This window comes from Lutra lutra, chromosome 5, assembly GCF_902655055.1.
Source record: "Lutra lutra chromosome 5, mLutLut1.2, whole genome shotgun sequence".
Taxonomy (NCBI): Eukaryota; Metazoa; Chordata; class Mammalia; order Carnivora; family Mustelidae; genus Lutra; species Lutra lutra.
Window position 1 is genome coordinate 79,496,460 of NC_062282.1, and position 17,030 is coordinate 79,513,489.

The 17,030-nt window shown below is 35.2% G+C and overlaps 1 protein-coding gene across 2 annotated transcripts in view; it reads left to right on the plus strand.

Annotated features, from left to right (window-relative positions):
• The window catches only part of LOC125099906 (protocadherin alpha-C2), a 111,902-nt gene that overhangs the window by 31,691 nt on the left and 63,181 nt on the right, over positions 1-17,030 (plus strand). The window contains exon 2 of one of the 2 annotated variants that reach the window (XM_047729529.1): positions 4,468-4,629. The exons of the other annotated variant lie outside the window; for it this stretch is intronic. Within the exon in view, the coding sequence (XP_047585485.1) occupies positions 4,468-4,497 (30 nt within the window). The 3' untranslated portion in view covers positions 4,498-4,629. Of the gene's footprint in view, positions 1-4,467; positions 4,630-17,030 lie in introns of those variants that run through there. 2 annotated transcript variants of the gene reach the window in all.

A 17,030-nucleotide genomic window follows, 5' to 3' on the forward strand; every position in this document is an offset into this window, starting at 1 on the left:
TGGATTAAATTGCGAAGAGGCTTTTACATTGGATATAATGGATATAATATGAATATCAGAAAGAATTAACATTTGGAAGAATGTCAAGTGAATGTGGATCATAGCCTAGGGTTCTGACTGAAGTATTATGGGAAGTAAGGAGTTTGTGGGTAAAGATTTTTTTTTAAAAACAAAAACTAAATCATAAAAGTGGTTACTCACTTTGTTCCCAGTTTTAATTGACAAGATGAGAATGGTTCAGGATACAAATAAATTGTATGTCTCTTTTATACTGCATTTATGAAAAAGAAAAGAATTAGGATAACAATTTCCTCCTCAAGCTAAAAACACAGAAGGTCATTATATATTCATCTGGAACTTGTCTTTGAATCTAGGAATGAATATGCAATCACATACACTCTCTCCTGTGCTGCAGAGAAAAAGGAAAAACTTTTCTGTTTCATCCTAAATTCTTGGCTGTTCTAGAACCATCTGTTTGCCATCTACATACATATTGTTTTCATAGAAGAGCTGTAATAATGACATACCCTCAAAAATGTTCTCTGAATTCATGCACATTATGCTTATTCTTTAGAATCTCTAAGCAAAAATTACAGCTGTTTTATTTAGTCTAAAAATGATGTTCATACAAAATAAAAACAGCCAGTTAAGACATCATCATAGTGGGGTTTTGCCTTTATACTTAACCCTCAAGATAAGGGTTAAGATAAGTTTGTCATTTTCCTTTCTTACAAGGGTTTGGGGTCAAGGTTATTAAACAAATTCAAGTTTTTTTTTCTCTCTATTCTTTGAACATGTTTATTTAGATTGGTGATATTTCTTTCTTAATTATTTAGTGGAATCACTAGTGATGTTCTCTGTGCTTTAGTTTTCTTTGTGGGGAAGTTTTAAGTCATGAAATTATATTTCTTTATCAGTAATAGAATTATTTATATTTATATTTTTATTGATTTATAAATTGTGTTTCCCAAAATTATGTTAAATTCATCTAAGCTTTTTTTTGTTATGATGTTGTTAATAGTGTCTTGTGATCTTTTTAACATCTGTAGGATCTGTAGTGCTATTCCCCTTTTCAAACCTGATGTTAGTTATTGTCACCTCTTATTTTTCCTGACTTGGCTGGGAAGTAGTTTATTAATTACATTGGCCCTTCCAAAAACTAACTTTTGACTTTTGGGATTCCGTTTCTTGTATATTTGCTTTCTATTTTATTAATTTCTGCTCTTAACCTTATTTCCTTCCTCATATTTTCTTTGTATTCATTTATTGAGATTAAAGTTTTTTTCAAATTAAAGTTTTTTTTTTCAGTGTTCCAAGATTCTTTGTTTATGCACCATACCCAGTGCTCCACTCAATCTGTGCCCTCCTTAATACCCACCACCAGGCTCATCCACGCCCCCAAGCCCCCTCCCCTCCAAAACCCTCAGTTTGTTTCTCATAGTCCACAGTCTCTTATGCTTCATCTCCCCCACCAATTTACCCCACTTCACTTTCCTTCTCCTAATGTCCTCCATGTTATTCCTTATGCTCCACTAGTAAGTGAAACCATATGATAATTGACTTTCTGTGCTTGACTTATTTCACCCAGCATAATCTCTTCCAGTCCCGTCCATGTTGATAAATAAGTTCAGTATTCATCCTTTCTGATGGCTGCGTAATATTCCACTATATATATATATATATACATATATATATATATATATATATATATCATATCTTCTTTATCTGTTTATCTATTGAAGGGCATCTTGGCCCTTTCCACAGTTTAGTGATTGTGGCCATTGCTGCTATGAACATTGGGGTACAGATGGCCCTTCTTTTCACTACATCTGTATCTTTGGGGTAAATACCCAGTAGTGCAATTGTAGGGTCATAGGGTAGCTCTATTTTTAACTTCTTGAGGAATCACCACATTGTTTTCCAAAGTGGCTGCACCAACTTGCATTCCCACCAATCGTGTAAGAAGGTTCCCCTTTCTCCACATCCTCTCCAACTCTTATTGTTTCCTGTCTTGTTAATTTTGGCCATTCTAACTGGTGTAAGATAGTATCTCAATGTGGTTTTGATTTGAATCTCCCTGATGACTAATGATGATGAACATTTTTTCATGTGTATGTTAGCCATTTGGATGTCTTCTTTGGAGACGTGTCTGTTCATGTCTTCTGCCCATTTTTTGACATGATATCTGTTTTGTGTGTGTTGAGTTTGAGGAGTTCTTTACAGATCTTGGATATCAGCCCTTTGTCTGTAGTGTCATTTGTGAGTATCTTCTCCCGTTCCGTGGGTTGCCTCTGTTTTGTTGACTGTTTCCTTTGCTGTGCAGAAGCTTTTGATCTTGATGAAGTCCCAAAAGGTCATTTTTGCTTTTGTTTCCTTTTCCTTTGGAGACATGGCTTGAAAGAATTTGCTGTGGCTGATGTTGAAGAAGTTACTGCCTATGTTCTCCTCTAGGATTTCGATAGATTCCTGCCCAACATTGAGGTCTTTTATCCATTTCAAGTTTATCCTTGTGTATGGTGTAAGAAAATGGTCGTGTTTCATTCTTCTATACATAGCTGTCCAGTTTTCCCAGCACCATTTATTGAATAGACTGTCTTTATTCCACTGGATATTTTTTCCTGCCCATAGAGTTGTGGTCCATATCTGGACTCTCTACTCTGTTCCACTGTTCTATGTGTCTGTTTTTGTGCCAGTACCATGCTGTCTTTGTAATTAAAGCTTTGTATTAAAGCTTGAAATAAGGCAATGTGATGCCCCACCTTTGTTTTTCTTTTTCAACATTTCCTTCGTGATTCAAGGTCTTTCCTGCTCATGGTTTCTTACTTTTTCTCTCTCTATTGAATAAATAGAATATTTAAAAATAAATAAATAAAAAGCTCTAAATTTCCACTAAACTTGGTTTTAACTGCTTCACACAAATCTCACTTTAAAAATCTTTAATTGGGGGCGCCTGGGTGGCTCAGTGGGTTAAGCCGCTGCCTTCGGCTCGGGTCATGATCTCAGGGTCCTGGGATCGAGCCCCGTGTCGGGCTCTCTGCTCAGCGGGGAGCCTGCTTCCTCCTCTCTCTCTGCCTGCCTCTCTGCCTGCTTGTGATCTCTCTCTGTCAAATAAATAAATAAAATCTTTAAAAAAAATTTTTAATTGAAGCACAACATTCATAAAAGTTCATGTAACATAAGTGTACAGCTTCATGAATAATCCAAAGCCAACCCAATCATGTAACCACCACAGAGGTAAGGAAGTAGAGAATTACCAGCAACCCACCCCACCCCATCCATCTATCATTATTCTCTTCTGATTTAACCATTATCATGAGTTCCAACACCATAAAAATGAAATCATATAGTATCATTATGTTTTTGTGTCTGGTTAATTTCATTCAGTATTATATATGTCTACTTTCTCCCACAACAAAAATCCCAGTTTTCATTTATACCAACCTAATTACTCATTTGTTACCTTACACTACTCAAACAACAGACTTAGAAAACAATACCAGCACTACACCAACAATATGATTATAGTATCAATTTAGTATTTTTGTCATTATTTTCATTTGTAGGGTGTATCCCACTAGGCATGAACAAATTATTGTGTATTAAAGTATCTTGGAATAGTTCATCTCTGTGTAGTTAAGCTGCCAAGTACATACAGAGTTAGGATCATTTATTTTAAGTTGCTGTTAAATTGAGGCCTGAAACTAATACTACACTGTATTTTAGCTAACTGGAATTTAAATAAAAACTTTTAAAAATAGGGTTTGCTGGGGTGCCTGGGTGGCTCAGTGGGTTAAGCCTCTGCCTTCGGCTCAGGTCATGATCCCAGTGTCCTGGGATAGAACCCCACATTGGGCTCTCTGCTCAGCAGGGAGCCTGCGTCCCCCTCTCTCTCTGCCTGCCTCTCTGCCTACTTGTGATCTCTCTCTGTCAAATAAAGAAATAAAATCTTTAAAAAAATAGGACTTGCTTTTTAAAAATTTAATTTTCTTTTATAGTTTGTAAAATATTACAATAGTTCCAAACTAAATTTATAAAAGAAAGTATGTTTAGAAAAGTCTCATATTTGCTATGCTTGTTCCTCTACTTTAGTCCTTCTTTCTTCTTATAAGTAATCAAATTTTTATCCTTTTACTATTTCTTATTGTATGTATATATATATGTGTGTGTATATATATATATATGTATATATATACATATATATATAAGCAAATATATATGTGTGTCTGTCTTCTGCTTTTTCGGATAAATTATAAACTACAAAACATATTCTTCTCCGCTTTGGTTTTTCACTTTAGAATATAAACCTGTGATCATTCCATAGTAGTGTATAGAGATACTCTTTGTCTTTTAACCAACTGAGCCACCCAAGCGCCCCATTTACTCTTTGTCTCTTAAAGATGTCTTTTGATTAACAGAAACTCCTAATTTTAATGAGATCCGATTTTTTTGTATTTTCTTTTTACTTAGTACTCTTTCCTTCCTTTTAATGAAATGTAGCCTACTTCAAGGTCATGACAATATGCTTCTATGTTATCTCCTAGAACATTGCTGTCTAATGGAACTTTCTATATGTTGGAAATTTTCTATATCTGCATATATAGGACATATGGCTGCTGAGCACTTGAAATGTGGCTAGTGAAACTGCGGGACTGAATATTTAATGTTACTAAATTTAATTCAAGCTTATGTTTAAATAGCCGTATCTGCTTAGTGGTTGCCATAGTTCCAGCAGCTTTCTTGTTTTAACATGCACATTAAGAATCTTAATCCATCTGAAATTGTATTTTTGAGTATTGTGTGTTGTTAGAGCTGAGATTGTTTCCATGTGTAAATCCAGTTGGATTGTCTGCATATACATCACCATTTAATAAAAAAAGACCACCCTTTCTTACTGTTCTGCAGTGCTATCTTTGTCATAAAACAATTGACTGTATATTTCTGCCAATTTCTAGACTTTGATTCTGTTTCATTGGCCTAGTCCTCTATTCTTGTCCCATTACCATCCTATATTAATATGTATCGATATACCATTGTGTAAGTTCTCCCGCTTTGTTCTTCTGCCTCCACATTAATTTAGCTCTTTTTGGTCCTTTGCATTTCTATAGAAATTATAGAATCAACTTGTCAATTCCTACAAAAAAACTCTGCTCTTCTTTCAATTGGAATTACACTGAATGGGCAGAAAATATGAGGCATATTGACTTTTTGACAAAATTTTACTTGGATTTTTATTTGTTGTGTAAAAAAATATGGGATTTATTAACATAATGATAGTATATCCATAAATAGCTGGTCTGCTAACATATGTCCTTCTACTTATTTTTCCCTCTCAGTGTTTATGTGTGATTAATGTGTGTGGAGGGATATTTTGTACAAGTTCATTAGATATTTGGTATTTTGAGGCTATTGTAAATGGCATTTAAAAATTTCATTTTATAATTGTTTTGTTGCAGGTATATAGATATAAACCTAACTTTTGTATTAAGTTTGTATCATGTCCTTGCTAAATTTTGAAATCTTACATTTTATATTATTTTATATTTTCTAAACATACTGTTATGCCATTTCCAATATTCTTAGCTTTATTTATTTTTAAAATTTCTAATCATATAGTCTCGGTATATGGTTTTGTGGCATTGTTGAAGTGATGATGATAGCCTTGTTTTATTTCTGATCTCAGAGTGAAAGTTTCTTGTATTTAATATGAGATAGACTTTTTCCCCAGAGGTCCTTTGTCAGGTTAAGGAAGCTTCCTTCCTTTTCTAATTTACTAAGAGATCTTTAAAAAATTATGAAAGGATATTAAATTTATCATATATTTCTCTGCTTATTGAAGTGATCGTATGATTTTATTCTTTTATTCAAATCATGAATCACATTGGTTGATTTATTAATAAACAAATATTGCTTTATTGGAATAAACCTTGGTTGGCTTTAATGTATTACCCTTCTTTATATGACTGGATTTAGTTTCCCAACATTTTGTTTGGAATTTTAAAAAAATCTGTGTGTCTATGATAGAAGATCTGTGTCTATGATATAAATAGCTTGTAATTTTCCACTCTTGTAAGGTTTCTGTAAGAGTTTGTTATCAAAGCTATCCTGGCCTCATATAATAAGTTAAGAAGTTTTACTTCCTTTTCAATTCTTTGGAAAGTTTGTGTAAATCAGTGTTTTCTTCTCCCAGAAATATGTGGAGAATTCAGAAGTAAGCTTTCTTGGATTAAAATTATTTTCATAAAAATGTTTTCAATTATAAAAAAAAATGTTTTCAATTATAAATTCAATATCTGCAATAGGTATAGAGCTATATAAATTTTATATTTCTAGTTCTGTCAGTTTGGCAAGTTGTTTTTTTCAACAAATTTGTGCATTTAATCTAAATTTTATAATGTAATATATAGGCTTAACGTTATTATATTTCTCATTATTTTAGTGTAGTAGGAACCATAATGGTGTTTCTTTTACTTTTTCTTTTTTTTTTAAGATTTTATTTGTCAGAGAGAGAGAGAGCACAAGAAGGGGGAGCAACAGGCAGAGGGAGAAGCAGGCTCCCTGCTGAGCAAGGAGCCTGATACAGGACTTGATCCTAGGAACCTGGGATCATGTCCTAGCTCAAGGCAGATGCTTAACCGAGGCATCCCAATGGTGTTTCTTTTTACATTCTTCATATTTGTATTTTTGCTTTCTTTTTTTTAGAATAAGTTATGCCAAAAATTTATTGACTTCAAATAATCTTTTTATTGATCCTCTTTTGATGGCCAGAAAATAAAAGACCTATGTTTATTTATTTAGAGAGGGAGAGAGAGAGAGAGAGAGCAAGTAAGCAGGGGCTGAGAGAGTGTGAAAGGTAATCCATTTAAAATATTAAAAGAATATGTGGGGGTGTCTGGGTGGCTCAGTCAGTTAAGTATCTGCCTTAGGCTCAGGTCATAATGGAGCCCCAGGTCGGGCTCTCTGCTCAGCGGGGAGCCTGCTTGGCCCTCTCCCTCTGCCCCTCCCCCCTGCTCATGCTTGTGTGTGAGTGCATGCAACTCACACTCTCTTTCTCTCTCAAATGAATAAATAAAAAATATTTTTAAAAAAGAGTATGAGACTGGACGCCTGGGTGGCTCAGTCAGTTAAGCCACTGCCTTCGACTCAGGTCATGATCCCAGGGTCCTGGGATTGAGTTCCGCATCCAGCTCCTTGCTCATCAGGGAGCCTGCCTTTCTCTCTGCCTCTGCCTGCCACTCTGCCAGCTTGTGTGCACACTCTCTCTCTGACAAATAAATAAAATATTAAAAAAAGAGTATGAGACCAATAAGTTATTAATGGGGAGACAATAGGATAAAAATATACTAAATTAATCTATATAAAGGCAGGAAAGGGGGGAAAAGACAAATTAGAACAGATAGAATAAAAAAAATAAGTAGTAAGATGATAGTTTTCAATTGAAGTGCATCAGTAGTTACATTAAATATTAACAGACTAAACATTCCAATTAATAAAGATAGACTGGTTAGAAATTAAACAACCATATGTCACTTACTGGAGACATACCTTTATTAAAAGGATAAAGAAGTTGAAAGTAAAAGGATAGAGATAATTTCATGCAAACACTTATCAAAAGGAAACTATATACAGTATTTGCTATACAAACATGACTTATAGTACACCTTAAGGCAGGAAACTTAATAGTTATAAATAGAGACATTACATATGATAAGATGGTCAGGAAGATAAAATAATTGTAAATTGCATCCTACACATTTTAATAATAATTATTAGGTTATCTTGCTTTAGGACACCTGAGCAACTTGAGTGTTTACACTCAAAGGGAAAAATGCTGGGTTTTCCCCCTAAAATTCCTTTTGTAGTTTACAAGCCTTTTGAAGCTCTGTAGTGATCTTTGCCTATTTCTTCCTAGTTGTAAAACGAGAGTTTAGAACTGTCTCTGTTTCTTTTAATCATCTATTCCACTGTATAGTTCCCATCACTCCAGAAACATCTGTTCATGCTCTCAGCTTCTAATATTGGCTAATTCTTTCTGTTGATGATTGTGATTAAGAATATTGTCTTAACTTCTCTGCTGGATCTGCTTCTGTAATTGTTGCAGGTCATGAATTATTCTCTGAGACATAATTCTCTTTGGTTCCTATTTCTAGCCATAGTTGGGACTGTTTTGCAAAATATTAAAAATAGTCCATTAGGTCCAATAATTAATCGCAAGTTGTCTCTAGTCCCCAACTCAGTACCCAGAAATAACATAGACACTGAGGAAGTTAATAAGAGAGCTTGTTTTTCATTCCTGTTCTTTTGATTTGGAAAATGTCATGTAATAGGAAAAAAAAAGATTTTATATTTGGCTTCGTCTCTGAAAAAGAAGGACATATTCTCCATCTCCATCAAAGTTTTTACAGGATAACTTCCTAAGGTTAACAACAGCCTGAGCAAGGTAGTTCATTATTAAGGTGTTTGAGATGAAACGCATCTCCCAAGCACCCGTTCTCCACCACCAAAGATTAGAGTATTGGGAAGATTATAGCTGTGCTGTCTGCATTCTGGTGTGTGGTGAATCACACCTGGTGACCTCTGATGCTTCTCAACTTTTGTTGAACTAAAAATCAGATTGGTCTGAGTTATAATGATGCTCCTTGGAGAGCAAAGGACTTTGGTTCTTAAGTAGTATGCTTCATCATCTGTGACCCTTGGGCTCACAGTTTGTTCATACTGATTTTTGCCACCGAACAAAAAGATTTACTCTTTGGGGGCGCCTGGGTGGTTCAGTCATTAAGCGTATGCCTCCGGCTCAGGTCATAATCCCAGAGTCCTGGGATCGAACCCGAATCCGGCTCCCTGCTCAGTGGGGAGCCTGCTTCTCCCTCTCCCACTCCCTCTGCTTGTGTTCCCTTTCTCACTGTGTCTCTATCAAATGAATAAATAAAATCTTTTAAAAAAAAAGATTTACTCTCTGGGTAGTAAGGAGTTGAAAGTAGTTCACGTTCATATTTGCAGTTACGATATTCCGTATTCAACCTATTTAAATGAGCAGCGGGATAAGCTGTGAAAACTTATCTGTATTTTAGGCCTATTTCAGCTGCCATCTGCCTCATTTACTTTTGCCTCTCCTCTGAAGTACAATGTCCATTTTCATTCTATAAATCATTTACAAATTAATTTTATCTATATAATCTATTTTATCTACTTATCTATTGTTCTCATGCAATGTTCTGCTGAAGGCTGGACCCTAGAGTGGTTTGATTGAACTTATGTTGAGCTTTTTTCTCTTTTTTGTCTATAGGATGGCTGCATAGTCTCCTATTCAAAAGCTTACTTAGGGGCTTTTAGAAATCCAAGAAGAGGAGAAACTCAAATCAATTTTTGTGTTTCAAGATTTCATTTGTGGGTTATAACATCAATAGAGTTTGTTTTACATCTAAAATAATACACAAATGTTGCACAGAAACTGTAAATCCCAAGAATCCCCCAAGGTATTAAGTAACCTAAATTTAGATTCATAACTCTATGCAGTTAAAGGAGTGGAATAACTTTCTTTTTTCCCCCATCATCTTTCTCTTTTTTTTAGATTTTAATTATTGGACAGAGACACAAGGAGAAAGGGAACACAGACAGGGGGAGTGAGAGAGGGAGAAGCAGGCTTCCCGCTGAGCAGGGAGAACAGTGTGCGGCTCCAGGACCCTCAAATCATGACCTGAGCCGAAGGCAGACGCTTAACAACTGAGCCACCCAGGCATCCCTCCCACTGTCTTTTTTTATTTAATTTATTTTTTAAAATTTCTTTTCGGTGTTCCAGAATTCATTTATAAATATTTTGGTTTTCCCAGATATCTTAGTGCTTTTAATTTCTATTTAATTCTCTTTTGGTCAGAGAAGTTACACTGCATGATTTCAGGCTTTTAAAATTTATTGAGACTTAGACAAACCATAAGAGACTCTTAATCTCACAAAACAAACTGAGGGTTGCGGCGGGGAAGGGGGTAGGGAGAGGGTGGTTGGGTTATGGACATTGGGGAGGGTATGTGCTATGGTGAGTGCTGTGAAGTGTGAAGTCTGACAATTCACAGACCTGTACCCCTGGGGCAAATTATACATTATATGTTAACAAAAAATTAATTTAAAAAAGTTTAAAAAAATTTTTAAAAAATTATTGAGACTTATTTTATGGCCCAGCATGCAGTCTATCTTGGTGAATTTACCAAGTGCACTTGAAAAGAATGTGTATTCTCCAGTCTTCAGGTGTAGTGATTTATAAATATAACTGGGAGTCAGATTGTCTTTAGTGGTTTTCTCTAATTCTATCAGCTGCTCAGAGAGCAGCATTAAAACCTTTATTATTTTTTATATTAATAAAACTTTTATATTTTTATTATTTTTATATTATATTTTTATTATTTTTTATATTAATACAAGTTTTATTATTTTCCTTCCTTTAGTTATGTTCATTTTCGCTTCATGCATTTTGAGGCTCTGTTATTAGGGATATATATACATTTATGATAGCTAAAAACTTCCTGATTTATTGATTTCTTTATCATCATTAAATATTTGTTTATTGCTGCTAATACTCTTTTTTTTCCTCTGAAGTATATTTTTTATGACACTAAAGTGGCCATTCCAGTCTCATGTTTAGTATTTGCATGGAATACATATTTATTTACTTAAAGTAAGTCTACTTACTTTCTGTTTTTTAAAATTTAAAATGTGCCCTTGTAGGGCTCCTGGCTGACTCACTTAGTAGAGCATGTGACTCTTGATATTGGGGTTGTAAATTCTAGTCCCACATTGGGTATAGAGATTACTTAAAAAAGAAAAAAAACTTTGACTAGCTAACAGACCCATGAAGGGATGCTCAACATCCCTCAACAACAGGGAAGTATAAATCAAATCTACGATGAGATACAACCTTACGCCTATCAGAATGGCTAAAATTAACAACACAGGAAACAATAGGTGTTGGCAAGGATGTGGGGGGAGGGACTCTCTTAATACTGTTGGTAGGATGCAAAGTGGTGCAGCCACTCTGGAAAATAATATGAATGTTTCTCAAAAAGTTAAAAATAGAACTACCCTATGACCCAGCAATTACACTACTAGATATTTACCCAAAGGATACAAAAATAGTGATTGGAAGGAGCACATGCCCCTCAATGTTTATAGCAGCATTATCAACAATAGCCAAAGTATGGAAAGAGCCCAAATGTCCATCAGCTGATGAATGGATAAAGAAGATGTGGTAGGCTGCCTGCTCAGTGGAAAGCCTGTTTCTCCCTCTCCTTCTGCTGCTCCCCCACTTGTGCTCTCTCTCTTACCATCTCTCTCTCTCTCTCTCTCTGTCAAATAAATAAATAAATATCTTTAAAAAAAAAAGAAGTGGTGCATATACACAATGGAATATTACTCAATCATAAAAAAGAATAAAATCTTGCCATTTGCAACAATGTGAATGGAGCTAAGGTATATTATGCTAAGTGAAATAAGTCAGTCAGAAAAAGACAAATGACATGTGATTTATTTCATATGTGAAATTTAATAAACAAAACAGATGAACATAAGGAAAAAGAGAGAGGCAAGCCATAAAACAGACTTTTAACTGTAGAGAACAAACTGAGGGTGCTGGAGGGGCAGTGGGTGGGGGGACTAAATGGGAGATGGGTATTAAGGAGGGCACTTGTGATGAACACCTGGTGTTATATGAAAGTGGTGAATCATTAAATTCTACTACTGAAACTAATATTACACTAATGTTAACTAACTAGAATTTAAATAAAAACTTGAAACATTTTTAAAAATTTAAATAAACAAATACATACATACATATATACACATACATAAAGTGTGCCCTTGTAGAAAGAGTATTTTGGATCTTGTTCCTTTATCCATTTCACTGATCTCTGTCTTTTAATTGAAAGGGTTAGCCCAATAACATTAGAGTAAATTTTGATGTGTTTGAATTTGTGTTCTCTAATATATTATTTGTCTTTGATTTGTCCCCTCTTATTTTGTTCTTCTGTTTCCCCTTAACTGTTGTCTTCTGAATTACTAGAATATTCTTTATAATATCTTCCCATTTTTAGATATATCTATTTTAACCTATATATGTACTTTCATTTTTTAGTGTTGGTTCTAAGGATTATAGCATACCTCTTTTTTTTTTTAAGATTTTTTATTTATTTATTTGTCAGAAAGAGAGAGAGAGAAAGCACACAAGCAGGCAGAGAGGCAGGCAGAGGCGGAGAGAGAGGCAGGCTCCCTGCTGAGCAAGGAGCCCGACACGGGACTCAATCCCAGTACCCTGGGATCATGACCTGAGCCGAAGGCAGCGGCTTAACCCACTGAGCCACCCAGGCGTCCCTATAGCATACCTCTTAACTTTTCTCAGTCTACTCACAGTTACTAGTATACCATTTTCATAAAATATAGAAACTTTGTGGGGCACCTGGGTGGCTCAGTAGGTTGAGCCTCTGCCTTCAGCTCGGGTCATGGTCTCGGGGACCTGGGATTGAGCCCTGCATTGGGCTCTCCACTCAGCAGGGAGCCTGCTTCCCCCTCTCTCTCTGCCTGCCTCTTGCCTACTTGTGATCTCTCTCTCTTTCAAATAAATAAATAATATCTTTAAAAAAATATAGAAACTTTGCAACTGTGGAAGACCATTTAGTTCTTCTTATGCTATTGCTTATGTTATAATTTCTGTATTAAATGTCAAACAATATTAGCCCCACAAGACAAGATTATAATTTCTGATTAAGCAGTCAAAAGGCCATTTGTTCCTTTAGAGTTGATTTTCCTTATAGTATCTTTTCATTTTGACCCAAAAGAACTTCATTTAGAATTTTTTTGTAATGCATGTGTGCTGCAGCAATTTCTCTTCCTTTTCCTCTATGTGAAAATGTATTTATTTCTCAAGTATTTTGGATGACATAGAATTCTGGGTTGATAGAGTCTGTTCTTATAGCATTTCAGAGATTTTATTCCACTGTCTTCCAGCCTCTATGATTTCTGATGAGAAGTCTATAGGTATTTGAGTCATTGTTCCCTTTTTGTAATATTGTTGTTTTTGTTTCTCCATTTGGGGGGTGAGGGCACCAATTTCAAGGTGGGTTTTTTTTTTTGTTTGTTTGTTTGTTTTACTTATCTTTGTTTCAGAAGTTTGACTGTGATATGTTCATTTGTGCTTTTCTTCATATTCATCCTGTTTGGAATTGACAGAATTTATTGAATCTATAAATTTATGTTTTTCACCAAATTTGGAAAATTTTTAGTTTTAATTTATTCGAATATTGTTTGGTTCTCTTCTCTCACTCCTCTCTGGATTCCAATTATTTACATATGATACATCTTGATACTGGTTTCATCATAGTAGGGTTAAAGTTTGCTCTTTAATAATATTCATTCCTTGTATTCCTTTCTTGTCCAATAGGTGTCTGAGACTTTGTTTATTTTATTTCATTTCTTTTTCTCTCTCAATTCATATTTGATCATTTGTATTGCTCTGTTTTCAGGTTCACTGCATTTGCCTTTGTTATTTCCATTCTTCTACTAAGCTCACCCAGTGAATTTTTATTTCAGATATTCTCCTTTTTAGTACTAAATTTCCATTTAGCTCTTTTTTATATTTTCGATTCCTCTGTTAAGATTTACTTTCTTTCGGGGCGCCTGGGTGGCTCAGTGGGTTAAGCCGCTGCCTTCGGCTCAGGTCATGATCCCAGGTCCTGGGTTCGAGCCCCACATCGGGCTTTCTGCTCAGCAGGGAGCCTGCTTCCTCCTCTCTCTCTGCCTGCCTCTCTGCTTACTTGGAATTTCTCTCTGTCAAATAAATAAATAAAATCTTTAAAAAAAAAGATTTACTTTCTTTCCACTCATACTAGCACATTTTCCTTTATTTTATTAAATATAGTAGCTACTTTTAAGTCATTGTCTGCATTATCTCAGGTTTGATGATGAACTTCTAAATAGTCTTTACCCTTGAGAATACATCACATTTTCCTGGTTCCTTATATGCTAAGAAATTTTGAATCGTGGCCTGGATATTACATATATTTTGTGGAGACTGCATTCTATTATATTCCTTTGAAGGATGTTAATATTTTTTAGTAGAGGAAGAACTTGATTGGATTAAAAATATAAATTCTCTCTTGTTTGTGATGGGCAGTAGTTCAAAGTTTAGTTTAGTTCTTTTAGCTTTAGCATTGTTTTCTATATGTATGGTTTGGGGATGTCTAGAGACATGGGAAGAATTCAGGTACAGACTTTAAAGATCCCTTTTTTGGTTCTCTCTAGCTCAAGTCTCCTCCCCTACTCCCCTCCCTGCTTGCTTGTTGCCACTGGCTCCTTCCTCTTGTTCCTCATGGAAGAGACACTGAGGGCTATCTGTGCTTTAGTTTCCTCATGCTTTGCCACAATCATGACTGTCTTCATTCCAAAGCAATGGAAACTCCATGCTAATCCCTTTTTCCAAATTTTGACTCCATCCCACTTCCCCTCAAATCTCCCTGCTTTTGCTTATTTTCAGGAGCTCTCAGAGAGTTGCTTTATAAATTTGTCCAGAGGCTACATTTGTTTTCTCTGAAAGGTCTGTTGTGACCTTACTTAGATATACTGGATTCAGCTTCAAATCTTATGTTTTTAAGTTTTTGTTAAATATCATATTTGTCCAATAATTAAATATCATAATTTCTTTATTTTTGGCTAAAGCGTTTGGAGAGTGAGATATCAAGAAATATATGTTCTTAAAGGAATAAACTTTAACCCTTTGGGATATAGGGATAAGATGATATAAAACACTATGATAAAACCAGTCCATTTAAGTAAAATAAATTCAAAGAAGTAAGCAGACTTTTTCAGTGAACATTTAGGATTCAAGCAAATCATATGAAATACATAATAATGTGAGATCTTTTTATTAACGAAAACAAAATACTGCTGTGAATGTGATTCTGTGTTTCTTTACTACATCATGAACTCAGAATTTTGGAGACAAATCTGAAGTCAATGAATTGGCTTGTTTACTATTGATTGAGAGTATAAATTGGCACAAAAAATGTAGGGCAGCATTTTGGCCTAATTAAAAATTAAATGTGCATACTTTTAACTAAGTACCTTTCAGAATAAACACACAGGCATATGCATGCACATACTTTCAGAAATGTACCTAAATATTCAATCATGGGGTAAAAATAAATTATGAAATATCCATACATAACTGAATATCCATTCTTAGCTGTTAATAGGAATGAAACAGAATTTTAGGCACTGACATGGAAGGATGTCCATCATATATCTTTTGTTTGGTTGGTTTTTGTTTTCTTTTAAAGATTTTATTTATTTGAGAGAGAGGGAGAGAAAGCAGGAGCAGGGGGAGGGGCAGAGGGAGAAGCAGGCTCCCCGCTGAGCAGAGAACCTGAATGGGGCTCAATCTCTGATCTCTCTGGACCCTGGGATCATGACCTGAGCCAAAGGCAGACACTTAACTGACTGAGCCACTCAGGCATCCCTGTCCATCATATATGTTAAGCAAAACTAAAAAACCAAAGTTTCATGATAGTGTATAGCATATGGTTACATTTTGACAAAATATATATGTACATATTTATATATGTATAAATAAAAGTCTGTAGGGATGTACAATTGTCTGTTAAAGGTGTAGTCTATAGGAGAATGGGATTTGAAAGGACTTTCACTTTTTTTTTTTTTTTTTACAATTCTGGGTGAATTGAATTTTGTATAAGAACCTCTTATTGAACCTAAATCAAGTAAATAGAAGACCAATAAAAAATAAAAATAAATCACATAGTATAACTAAAATTTATGTCCTTTAAAAACCTTAAATATATGGATATGTTTATTTTCTTGTTCAAAAAGCACATGTATATAATAGAGGCTCTTTTTTACAGCAGTAAAAGCTGTATTTTGGTGGCTAGTGGTCCCCAGATTTTTTTTTTCCTTTATTAGTTGCTTCTAAGAATATCTAGAACACCAAGTACACTTTGCTTTGGGTAGGTCTTCTGTACAATTTTGTAAGTACTTCAGAAAGGGATCTGTATATAAGAAATAAGGAGTATTGCTATGGCAGAAAAGGAGAGTAAGGCCAGTACAGGAAGCAGCTATCAAAGGATAAGGGATAACTCTGCCCCCTTACCACAGTGTCCACATTCATTCAGAAGATATTTACTCAATTGTAATTTTATTTTTTAAAAAGATTTTATTTATTTATTCAGCAGAGAGAGAGAAAGAGAAAGCACAAGCAGGGGCAGAGGAGAGGGAGAAGCAGGCTCCCCACTGAGCAGAGAGCCCCAAATTTGGGCTCAATCCAAGAACCCTAGGATCATGACCTGAGCCGAAGGCGGACACTTAGCTAAGCTTGACTGAACCACCCAGGCGCTCCTGTAATTTTAAATCTTCAGCCCAGACCCTTCTGCTGAGTTCCAAACTCTATCTGATTGCCTAACATCTCTGCTTGGCTTTTTTCAGGCAGTTCACACGTGTCTAAAATGGAATCCTTGGTTTCCAGACCTGCTCAGACCATCTCTACCCATAGTCCTTAGAAACTGGTTCCATTGTCCACCCAGTTCTTCATGGCGGAAGTTGGGGGGTCATTCTTGACAGCTTCCTCTCTAAAGGGTATCTTGTCATTGCTCTTTAATTAATCAGTCCTATAAATTCCACCTCTGAAACTTAGTTGACAGGTGTCCATCTTCAACCAACAACTGCTACCTTGGTCCACATCACCATCTTACCTCCCCTGAATGGATGCAATAGCCTTGTGACTAGTTTTCCTGCACCCTTATCTCATTCTCCATATAGCAATTATGGTAGTATTTTAAAAATATATATATACAATGAATCATCTCATGTACTGCTTAAACCCTACAATGGCTTTTTACCTTGGAATAAATGGAATAAAATCCAAACTCTTTATGGTAATGTACAAGACTGTAAGATCCCTCCCCTGGTTGTTTCCCATCCATCTTAGGCCCCTCTCCCATTGCTCCCTATGCTTTAGCCACACTATCTGTCTTTCTAATCTTCAA